General features: G+C 56.8%; 1 protein-coding gene across 1 annotated transcript; it reads right to left on the reverse strand.

Moving 5' to 3' along the window:
• Positions 1-883: 883 nt before the first annotated feature.
• Positions 884-9,267, reverse strand: EMILIN3 (elastin microfibril interfacer 3). The gene is made up of 4 exons (XM_009908657.2): positions 9,077-9,267; positions 5,385-5,507; positions 3,477-3,724; positions 884-2,841 (listed from the first exon to the last, which is right to left on the reverse strand). Exons 1-4 carry the CDS (start codon positions 9,265-9,267, stop codon positions 947-949), a joined length of 2,457 nt encoding a protein of 818 aa, XP_009906959.2. The 3' UTR covers positions 884-946.
• Positions 9,268-11,195: the final 1,928 nt, after the last annotated feature.

An 11,195-nucleotide genomic window follows, 5' to 3' on the forward strand; every position in this document is an offset into this window, starting at 1 on the left:
GGAGGACAGGGCTGCTTCATGCCTACCTTGCTCTCCACAGCCACCTCTGGTCTCACCTCTCTCTTGGGAAGACACAAGTTTTTCATAACCCTTCATGTATCTAGTTTTCCATAACCAAGTATAACCAGACAGCATGGCAGCCCTGAGGGTTCAGGGCCTCTCCCACAGATGATGCTGTGGCCATTTTTAGCTGCTCATTGTGGCCCTTCAAAATAGGGCAAGGGCTGTGGGCACAGCAAGGGGAAGCTTTGCCATCAGCTGAGCACCATGATGGTGGATTGTTCCAAGCTCAACCTGCACCCACCACACTTATGTGCACAGGTTGTTTTCCCAGTGCATCTCCTCCTGTGCTCTGTCAGGTGTTTGCACAGAGGAGGGAGTGCTATAAAGGGATTCAGCACAGAGGAGGAGGTGAAGGCATTTCCCAAGGGATGGGAGAACACGGTCTTCTTTGATAGCCACAATTCCTGTGGTGAATTCTGCTTCCTCCAAGGAGCCCTGGCTCTGCTCAGTCCCTGGATTAAGACACAAATGGTCTTTAGGTCAGAGGAATTCTATTCTTCAACTGTTAAGTACAGGGTTTATGTTTCAAGAAGGGTAAATCCATAAAAATTAAAGTTAAAAAAAACATATATATATTCCTGCCTCCAGCTTCCTCCTCCTGGATGGTCCTTCTGGGGTCATCAGCCCTGGAGCCAAAGCACCACCCCTGGCCAGGAGGCAGTGATGCTGCTGCAGCAGGAGTGGCACCAACAGGGGGGGGCAAATGGGGCTGACAAGATGTAAAAACAATTAGAAAAAGGTTTTGTAGCAGCTTTATCTTTTCATTGGGGGGAAAAAAAACCCAAAGTTATCCCAAGAACTGTTGTCACATTGGAGTGAGTCTGTGTGATATAAGTTAATCCTGTCCTTCATGGGGAGAAGGAAGCAGTGCATGGTGGCCAGGCTAATGCTGCTTCCCTGCCGCCTGCTCTTCCAAGTGGCCAACCTGCTCTGCCAGCTCTGAGACCTTGGCTTGGCAGTCAAGCAGGTTGTCCTTCAGTCCTGTTATTTCCTGAGAGTGGGCAGCCAAGGTCCCGTTCATGTGGTCCATGTAGTCCCACAGACTGCCCGTGTGTTTCTCCAGTTCGTCCCTGATGCCATCCAGGCTCCCTGTGACGGCACCCAGCCTGCCACAGACGCTCTCTACCCGGGCCACCCGCTCGTCAAAGTGAGCAATGTCCTGCTGCAGGCCGTGGGCCACGCTCTTGCAGGAGCTCAGGTCATTGATGATCCTGGTTTTGAGCCTCTCCAAGTCCCCCTTGAGGTTCAGGACACGCCGGTTGCTGAAGAAGAGCTGGGAGCCCTGGTCGTTGACTTTCTCCTGGATGGAGTGGACCTCGTCCTCGATTCTCCGTTCGTGCTCATCCAGCGAGGAGTTGACGTGCGTCACGGTGTCCGAGTACTGGGAGACCGAGTCCTTCAGTCCCGTCAGAGACTTGCTCACGGTGTTCAGGTTGATCTTGAGCAAGGTGATCTCCCCTTGCAAAGCCCCCGACGCCTCCTCCTCGATTCGCCGCTGGATCTCCAGGATGGTGGCGTTCAGCTTGCGCAGCAGGTCGGAGTTGCTGTCCATCCGGAGGAGCAGATCTTGGTTCTTGTTCTGGCAGTCTTCGATCTCTGTCCGGAAGGTCTCAACGTCTTTGGAGGCAGAGGTGCAGCCCAGGGAGCAGATGTTCTCCAGTGTGACAAGGCGATTCTGCAGCCCCTCCAGCGTCTCATCTGTTTGTTTCCTCATGCTGGCAAGTTCCCCCTCCAGCACGGGCACCACTGCTCCGTCCATGCCCACAGGAGAACTGACGTTGTTCAGCTCCCCGACGATGGTCATGAGCCTGTCCTCCAGGGTCTGCATTTTATCTTCAAAGGCAGTCCTCATGCCATCCACCTCTGCTACCACCGTGCCTCTCATGCTGTCCTCTACACTGGAGCAGCAGCTCCCTGTTTCTCTCTCCGTGGCATTAAGTCTGGCTTCCAGGTCCTCAAAGCGCCCTTCAAAAAGGTTCCCTAGGGTGACAGTGGAGATTTCACCATCCAGACGTGAGTGCAAGTTCTTCTGGGACTCAGAGATGCTGTGAAGGCCTTTCTCAAGGATGTTCATGCGATCAGTGAGGTAGTCCAGGTTGCTGCAGCAGCTTTCCACCACCGTCAGCCCTTGGATCTGGGTCTCCAGCTGGGAGATCTCTTTTTTGATCTCTAGCTCCTTCCCGTCCAGCGTCTGCTGCAGCCGCAGGTTGGCAGCCTTCTCCTCCTCGCACTGCTGCCGCACCTCTTGGATCCGGAAGTCACAGGCGGTCTGGATCTTCCCCAGCTGCTTCTCGAAGCCATCGAGCAGCTCCCCGCGCAGGCTGCTGAGCCTCGTGTCCACGTACTCCTCCAGCAGGTCGATGGAGGTGAGCGGCGAGGGCCGGGCCAGCTCCAGCAGGTGCTTGATCTGCCCATCGTGGTCCAGGACCATGCCGCGAACCTCGTGCAGCAAATCCGCCTTGGTTTTCAGCACGTCGCTCACCTCCGTCACTTTGGTCAGGATCTCCCCCACGGGAGGGTACGTGGCCACGTCGGCTTTGTCTGCCGCGTCCACCAGGCCGTCAGGAATGATGCCGAAGCCCACTGCAGAGTCAGGCGTGCCCGGGCTGTTCATCAGGGAGCCGATCATCTTGGTGGTGTCCTCCTGGATGGCCAGCCGCAGGCGGTCCCCCAGCCCGCTCACCATGGTGTGCAGGCTGTTATAGGACTGGGACAGGCGCCTCACCTCCTCCTCTAGCCGATCCAGGCGGTCCCCAAAGAGGCCAGGCAGCTTCCTGCCTGCACAAGGAAAGAAACAGAGCGGTCACAGTCAGGGCTGGTGCTCCTTTTCCTTCTCTCCTTGTCTCTCTGCTAGATTTTAGGAAGAGACTGGATAGGGTGCTTGTTGCCATGGTTTAGTTGGTTAGGTAGTGCTGGATGATATGTTGGACTTGATCTCAAAGGTCTCTTCCAACCTGGTTTATTCTATTCTATTCCCTTTTCCTTGCTAGCAGAAGCTCCTGCCTTCCCCTTACTGCCATTTCAGCACATACCAGCCCACCCGTCCTCCTTTTCTCTACATCTCTTCTTAAGCTGATCAGAAAGCCCTCTGTCTGCTCCCAAGTTCATCAGCAGATGATGAGAACAGCCTGGGGGGAGGCTCTTCTTGAGACACATCCTATCAACCCCCAAATGGACGCAAAAACGCTTCCAAGTGATAAGGAAAAGGTCATTTTGAAGCAGCACATTTTGAAAGAGACTAGATTTAAAAAGCAAGTGGCCCTCAAGGCAATCACATGCCAGGTCTCTGGTCAGAAAGCATGACACCTACTGAAATCTGGTCCAGTTCATGCCCTGTGCTGGAACAGAAAGAACCAAGTGGTTTGAGAACATCTAGTGGTAACTAGGGATGTGAAGCAAGAATGAGATCTCACCATACTGATTCTTCTTTGGTCCTGGAAACAGGTCAGGATGGCTTTTAGGATAGGGAGGAAGTCTGGGCATCGGAAACATCTTTTGTCCAGGAGGCATTTTAGGGCTGGGATGTTGGGGCAGAAGGCCAGGTTGGTCAGTGGGGCTGTCATGGCAGCCTTCTCCCATGAAGCCTGGGCAGCACCTCCAGGCCAGCTCGGTCACTGTCTTGTAGCCAATCTTGTACCTGGGTCTGAAGAGGGTGCGGTACCTTTCCAGGAGAGGGGAGAAAGAGAGAAGCCACTTTAGAGGGGCAGCTTTAACATCAAGCAATAGAGAAGAGCAGGGCCATGGGTCTTATTGGGTGTGGGAAATCTGGGAATGTGGGAAAGCCTGGCTGAGACCCATGTGCTGAACCTGCAGACTGTGCCCCACCTCCACCAAGACCTCTTGTTGCACCACAGCTCAGTGCCACTGCCAGACAGCTTGCAGTGCAATACAGTTCCCTCCAGCTGTACTGCAGGGCAGGAGCAGAAAGCAAACCCAAACCCTCTGTTCTTTGAATGGTTTCAAAGAATTTCTTCACTTTCCATCACCAACAATCTCCCAGAGGCACAAACAGTTTCAAAACAAGCTGCTCTTTCGGTTGTCCCTCCTCACAGATGCTGCTGAGCTTCTATGGTCTTTCCTTCTGCCTTGGGGTGTAGAAACCTGCCTGGGTGTACCACAGCAGGAGCCTGCTACACCCAGCAACTGTTAGGAGGTGAAGTGAGGATGAGGATGGCATGCAGAAGGCACTTTATGTCACAGCCTTTGCAGAAGAGCCCTTGAGCACTTCTGAACCCTTCTCCAAATGACAGCAAGGGGAACTGTTTTTTGCAGCTTACAGACTGCTCATGGTCCCAGGCATGGATAAACCACATTTCCCTTGTGTGCCTGGATGCAGCATCCAAAGCTGAGCAGAGACTGCAGCTGCAGGTCCAATTGCTTCCAGAAAACACCCTGGGTTCACCCCAGTTTTGTCTGAAGAGCTGGAGGGGCTGAGCAGCAGACACAACAGAGATGGGAGAAGGACCTCCTTCATGAGTACCAACAGCTGCAGGATGTCCTGAATTCCCCAAATTCTGCTAATGCACTTGTGATGGAGGAAGAAAAGAACCAGTTGATGAGTGAGTCAGCCCCTCTCTGCTGACAAAGGCTGCATGTGGACCCTGAGGCACTGGTGAGTCCTGGCTGGCTGCAGCACCATGTGCCAGTGCCACAGGAGGGATGCCAGGCTCCAACCAAAGCCCCTCTCAGGCTGGCTCTCATTGGTGCCCAGCTCTGCTGCTCTCGGTGGGCTTGGGGAGGATGCAGGAGAGCAGCATTCCTGCATCAAGCAGCATCCGTGGCCAGGGGCTGCAGGAGGGTGGTGAAGAACTGAGCCCCAGTGTCCGCCCTGCCTCAGCTGTGGCACTGCAGGGGGTTTCCCTGCAGGCGGTTTCCCTCCAGCACTGATGAGGTGGCAGTTTGGAAGTATTTTCCTGGGGCAGGTGACTCCCAGTCATCCCCAGCCATAGACTCAGTTCTTCCTCTTCCTTCTCATCAGGCTCTCACCTAGCTGCCATCTTCCTACCAAATTGCAGGTCTGGGACAGAACTTTTCCTGCGCACATGAACCCTCCCAGCTTCCCAGGATTTCCTGAGTTACTTCTGATGAAAGACCAGAGCTCCCTATTCCTCTTGTCAGATCCCAGCTTGCCTCCTCCCGGCACCACTGCCCTGGCACTGACTGCCTCCTCCAGGTAAAACCCTTCTGCCCCTTTCCCTGCCCTCTGGAAAGCAAGGGTTCATGGTCAGAGGGATGACACAGGGGTTTCAGGAGGCTGAGGAGACCTGTGACTTGAACCTGGATGGGAAGGAAGCTGTTGCCCTGGTGTTCCCCCTACTCACAGCACTTTTCCTGGGCACTTGGGTCCCCAGCTGCACTTGTGGTACTCAGCCTTGACGTAGCTCTCAGCGCCATCCTGCAGCGTGCACGTCACATTGCGCTGCACCACATAGGCACAGTAGCTCCTAGAAGGAAGCACATGAGACACTGTCACCCCCTGTCCCAGCAGATAGCAGCACTCCAATATTCACTCCCTGCCCAGTCAGGTCTGCCTGCCCTGCCTAGCACTGCTAGAGAGCTCTGAGGAGGGCAGGAGCTGAAGAGGCCACCCCAGCTTGTGCAGCTGCTGTGGAGGGGACATCACCCATGCCACCCATTGGGGATGGAGACAGCAGTGGAGCCTAGGGGAGTGCAGGTAGTAGGGACAGAACCAAGTCCCCCATGCCCAGCCTGTTGCTCGGTGCACAGAGAAGAGGTGGGCAGGCACTCCTGGACCAGCCAGAGTGGGTGAGTTGACTCCTGCTTCTGGTATCCCCATGCACCTTGTCTTTCATCTGACCAAGAGCCTCAGTGAGAGCAAGCCCTGACAGCTGCCCTCCAGGTTCCAGGGTGCCACCCTCCAGCAACAGTGAGGAGCCTTTTCCTCAGTCCAGGTGGGTCCAGCACCTGTTCTCTGGGTTAAGGGGTGCAGCTAAACCCCTGCATCCTCAACACATCTCTGCTCACCTCTGCTGTCCTGGGTTCTCTGTTCAGCCTCAGGCAGTGCCTGACCCACAATGTCCCTCCAAGCTGGTGGCTGCCCCATCCTCCCCCATCTGTGGGCACTATGCAGTTGAGCCCTGCCTGAGAAATCATTTGTGGTGCTGGAAACAGGCTGAGCACCTTCATCTTCCATTTTCACTCTCAATTTCACTGTCTGTAAGAAACCCAGAGCCGCATTGGGCAGGTCTGTGGTGCTACTGTGCTGTGGGAAGCTGGGCACTGAGTGCAGTTGCTGCTGTCATGGTCACAGTCACGTTGTCACCAATGCTGGGGTCACCCAGAGCTGTGCTCAGCACAGCATGGCCCAGGGTAGCAAGACAGCCAGGGCAGACAAAAAGAACCCCACTAGCAACAGCAGGTATGGGAATAGCATCCCAGAAATAGCTCCAGCAGCGACTGGCAGGGGTGGTCTGTCCTCCTGCAGCTCCTGGAGTGCTGCCAGTGTCAGCCCAAAAGCTTTCAGACCTTGTTGTGGGAACTGTCACACAGAACAAGCATGACACTACTGTAAGCAGAGGGAGAGGAGCTGCAGGCTGGCTGCTTTGCAGGCTGCAGCATCACACTCCCACCAAGCATGGAGACAGTGACAACCCAGGTTCTAAGCCTGCTGGAGGCTAGAGACCTCTTCAGATTCCCTGGACAGGTGGTGAAAGGAGTGGAGCCTCTTCCCTCCTGCCATCATGTCTGCAGCTGAGTGTCACAAGCTACCAGCCAGCTCCAGGCACAGGACTTCTCCTGAGCAGAGCAGTAAACCCAAGTGCTGAGCATGAGGTGGCCAGGAGGAAGGCTGCATGGGAAAGATGCTGGTGGGACAGATGGAGACCAGGGCTGTTCCAGCTGAAGGCAGGGCTGCCAGCAGGAGCAGATGGACTTGGTCCATGGGAGCAGAGACAGCAGGGATGTGCAGTGAAGCAGGGATTAAGGGTGTGGGGATGTGGCAGATGGCAGAGCGGGAGGAGAGCAGGGCACAGGCAGACAGCGCAGAGCTGAGGCAAAGACAGAGGGTCAGCAGGATGCTGCAGATGGGTTGGTGTGTGCTATAGGTGCAGGGAGGTGTTCATTGAGGCAGGAGGACACAGCTCTCCCCGTGCAAGTTTGGGTCACTGCTGCTCAGCTGCCTGGCCACAGGCTGGGATGCAGACAGGGCCCCTGGCATCACCATTGCACAGTCTGCAGAGAGCACCCTCAGGGCTGACCAGAGAATGAGCTGCAGGGCCTCTCAGCTTGGCATGATGGTACTCCAGATGGTGTTGGGACACTTCTGGCAGGTAGAGATGAGAGAAGGGACTGGGACAGTCGTGATGGGGTAGAAAGGGTTTGAGGAGAATGACTTTGGTGTCTCCTGTTTGGGGTTGGGCATGCACAGAGTGCATCCCTCCAGAGCTCTGTCCTCTGGCTCACCCTCAATGGGGAAAGATAGGTAAAAGAGGGACATCCATCTGTGGCAAATACATGAAGCCAAAGTACATCCTCTACCCCTCCCAAGACCCATCATAAGCCCCTCAGTGCCCCCATCCAGAGGCCCTGAGCAGGTTTCTCCACCTCCAGTAGCACCCTCAGTGAAGCAGCAAGGTGCAAGCAGGCTCATCCTCCCTCCAACACCCCAGCTCTCTCTGTTCCCTCCCAGCAGGGACCTTCTGGCCCCACACCTGGAACACATCCCCCTTACTCTGCTCTGCAGCAGCATCAGAACCTCTACCCCAGCCCCTTGCCCAGTGCTTTCTTTGCTCCCCAAAATGGACACCCAGGAGCAGCTGGTGTCTTCCAGTCTGCCCAGACACAGGCAGCTCTGCCCAGAGCATGTGTGTGGGGACTTGAGCTGCTCCCTGCTCCTCCAGAACTGAGTTCTTTCTCCATGCACAGGGCCACACGAGAGCTAAGGCCAGCCACTCATCTTTGCTGGAGGGAAGAGACATCATGTGTGTGAGTGTGGAAACTCAGCATCACCACCTATCCATCTATCCATCCAGGATCTGCTCACAAACACACTGCTAACCTCTGCTGTAAGTCAGCAAGTAGCCAACACAGGCAGACCTACTGGCCACTGCTAATAGCTACTGCCTACCTGGGACTACTTGGGTTGGGGTAGTTCTGGCTCTCACTCCTTCTTCCCGACCCCTCTCCTCCTCACCCACCTGTGGCTTGCAGTTTTATAGCCCCAGCCTGATGTTTTAAGAGTGAGCAGCTGGAAAATGTTACAGGCTTTGGAAAGCTCTCCCTGGCACTGCCAGTATTGTTGGTCTCCAAAGTTATTTTATTCATTTCAGCTTGTTCACAACACCACATCCTCCTCTTTACAAAGGAGCCCGGCAGAAACACTTCTAGCAAAAAAATAGGGAGGGCAGCAAGCTTCCCTCCCTCCCTCCCCAAATGTAACAGCCTTTTTACGAGTGAATGGAAAAAGTCTATAGCATGTGTGAAGCCACATTCCTCCTCTGCCTGAGCTTTCCAGGTTACTCAAAACCGTATTTAAGCTCTGCTAGCTCTGTGCTTTACAGGCAAATGAGCACATTCCCTTCAAACCCGGCGTTTTCACGCAGAGCTCTGTGCACTGCCTCTTCCCTCCTCACCTCACCTGTGTGCAGCCAAACAGGTACATTCCCCTACCCAAAGACGTGCACGGGCATCCCACCCTCACCACCCTAGCTCTGTCCCACACGGGACTGCAGTGTACCCGTCCCCTGGCAAGGGATGGAATCCACACTTGGTACCCAGAATTGAGTACCCACCAAGGAGTGCTTGCAGCTGAGCCCTGGGCGATGACACCCATGGCTGTTAGGTTGGGTACCCACCACGGGGTGCACGCAGCGGCCGTCCCGCGGGGATGCTGAGCGCAGACCTGCGGCCAGTACCCGTGATCTGCGCCCGGTAAGGGATGCCCGACGCGAGTCGGTACCCAGGGCCCGGTGCTCGGGGGCGATACCGGCTCTCCGTACCCGCTGACTCGGTTGCGCGGGCGCGGGCGCGGGCGGAGGCGCGCAGAGTTGCTTACTTGTGCTTGCCCACGGGCTTGCCGAGCTGCGGGCTGGAGCCGGCCGTGTAGAGGCTGTACCTGCCGCCGTAGGGCAGCGGGGCGGCGGGCGGGTAGAAGGCACCCTTGGCGTCGGCGAGGGCCAGCAGCGTCCCCAGGGAGAGGCAGGCGAGCAGAGCTCCGTGGCGGCGCAGCGTCCGCGCCCGCCGCATGGTCCCGGGCCCGGCGGCGGCTGCAGAGCGGGACGGGACGGGACGGGACGGGGCGGCCGCGGGCTCCGCCGGGCCGGCGCTGCGGAGGGGACCGGAGCACCGCCCTGCCCCTTGCCGTGCCCGGCCGTGCCCTGCCCGGCCCTGCCCGGCGGCACACGCTGCTCCGTTGCCCGCCCGACCCCTTTTGTACGGCGGCGGTGGGGGCGGACCCCGCTCCTCCTCCCGCCCTCCCACGGCCGCCGACCCCCGGCCCCGCGGGCGGGGAGACAAAGCAGCACCCCCTACTCTGACCCCCTTCCACCCCCAACATCTTCCCCCGGCCCCACAGGCGGAGACACAAAGCGGCCTCCCACCCCGCCCCGACCCTCCGTGTAACTCCCGCAGTGCTGAAGCTCAACCCCAGAGCGTTGTCGACTCCGGGGCGGGGGGGCTGGAAGGGGCATGAACCCCCTTCTCCGGCCCCAACACCGTCTCGCCGCTTCCTCCCCGAGCACCGGGCGAGGGTAGCAGGTGCAGTGGAGGCTGGAGCCGCAGGGTCCGGGCACGTCCTTTGGGTCAGCCCCGGCCCGCAGCTTCTGCTTCCCCCAGAGCACCTGCAGGGTGCTGCAGGCTGGAGGGACCCTGCCTCTGTCCTGTGGGCTTCCAGGTGATCTGTGCTGCTGGGGGACTGACAGCTGCCAATCATTTGGCTGGCACTGACGAGGAGCCAGCGAACCCAGAACCTGGGTTTTGCGGGACAGGGTGTTTTGGAGCTGGACTCAGTGATCTTAAAGATCTTTGGCAACCACAATGGTTTTGTGATCACCCCTCTATGTTAGATTTTGCCTTCAGCTCCAGGAGAGGGAGGAATCCCTTGCCTTTCTCTGCAGACCCTTGGGTCTCCCACAGCCTAAGGCTCTCCCTCCTAATGCCTAAAGGCACTGTGTCCTTTGGAAGGCACATTTAGGTATCCTGTGCTTTTCAAAGATCCCTTCTGACTTGCCCCCCATCCACAGCACTGGGTGCTGAACACCCTGCCCTCTTGAATAGTGCTCCCCAGGCAGTGCACTCTTAACCACAGTGGTGGAAGAACCTTTGGGTGAGTCATGAGCAGCCATGTTTGGTGAGTGGGAGAAGACCCCCACCTTGGACACTGGGCAGTTTGGGATGTGGGTAATACCCCTAGTGCTACCCAGTGGAGGTCAGCTTGCAGGGGAGCAGGAGATTTTGTCATATAAGCAAAGCTGGGCTGAGCATCCCACAGTCCCTGGGCTCCTCACACCCTAGGACATCACAGTGAGACCACACCAGGGGCTTGATGAGGCTCCAGCCTCAGTCTCAGAGCCCAGCCCCAGGTTGGCATGGGCAGAGAAGCACCATGAAGAGGTGTGCAATGCTTCTCCAAAACCCTTGGAAGCAGCTGAGAAAGGGTGGCTGGGTGGAATCCCAAATGCAGAAGTGAAACCTGCTGCTGGGGGAAGGAGGCATCAAGGCTTGAGCTGACACTGAGACAGAGATGATAAGATATGGAGACAAACGGCCTTTTTCAGTTAAAAGGAGCATTTGGCTGGATCTGAGGTGGATACAGAAACATTAGCAGTAGAGGAAAAGTGCAGAGGAGAGCCATGCAGGGGGAGGCAGGCTGGAAAAGTGAGCAGAGGAAGTCTGTGTAACGAGGCAGTGCATCCTCTGGAGCAGCTCCCTCCGCTCATTCCAAGCTGCTGCAGGGTGTTGCTGCAAGCTGCCATGCGCCTGTCAGGCTGCACCCCAGAGGTGGCTGCATTCTGGCTTTGGCATGGTCTGTCTGGCAGCACGTGAAGCACTTCCCATCCAGCTGGTGCATCGGATTGTTCCCCTCCGCCGGGATGCTGCAGGAGGGACGATCTATCAGCAGCCCTATAAAAACAAACAAAAGCCAGCCCAGCCTGCGTGGTTTACTGCTGGATGCC

The sequence above is a fragment of the Dryobates pubescens genome, chromosome 26, assembly GCF_014839835.1.
Source record: "Dryobates pubescens isolate bDryPub1 chromosome 26, bDryPub1.pri, whole genome shotgun sequence".
Taxonomy (NCBI): domain Eukaryota; kingdom Metazoa; phylum Chordata; class Aves; order Piciformes; family Picidae; genus Dryobates; species Dryobates pubescens.

Coding starts and splice junctions, on each gene's coding strand:
- EMILIN3 (XM_009908657.2), bottom strand. CDS start 9,267: ATGCGGCGGGCGCGGACGCTGCGCCGCCACGGAGCTCTGCTCGCCTGC. Junction 3,725..5,384: donor AAGTGCCCAGGAAAAGTGCT/GTGAGTAGGGGG, acceptor TCTCCTGGAAAG/GTACCGCACCCTCTTCAGAC. Junction 2,842..3,476: donor ACCAAAGAAGAATCAGTATG/GTGAGATCTCAT, acceptor TTCCTTGTGCAG/GCAGGAAGCTGCCTGGCCTC.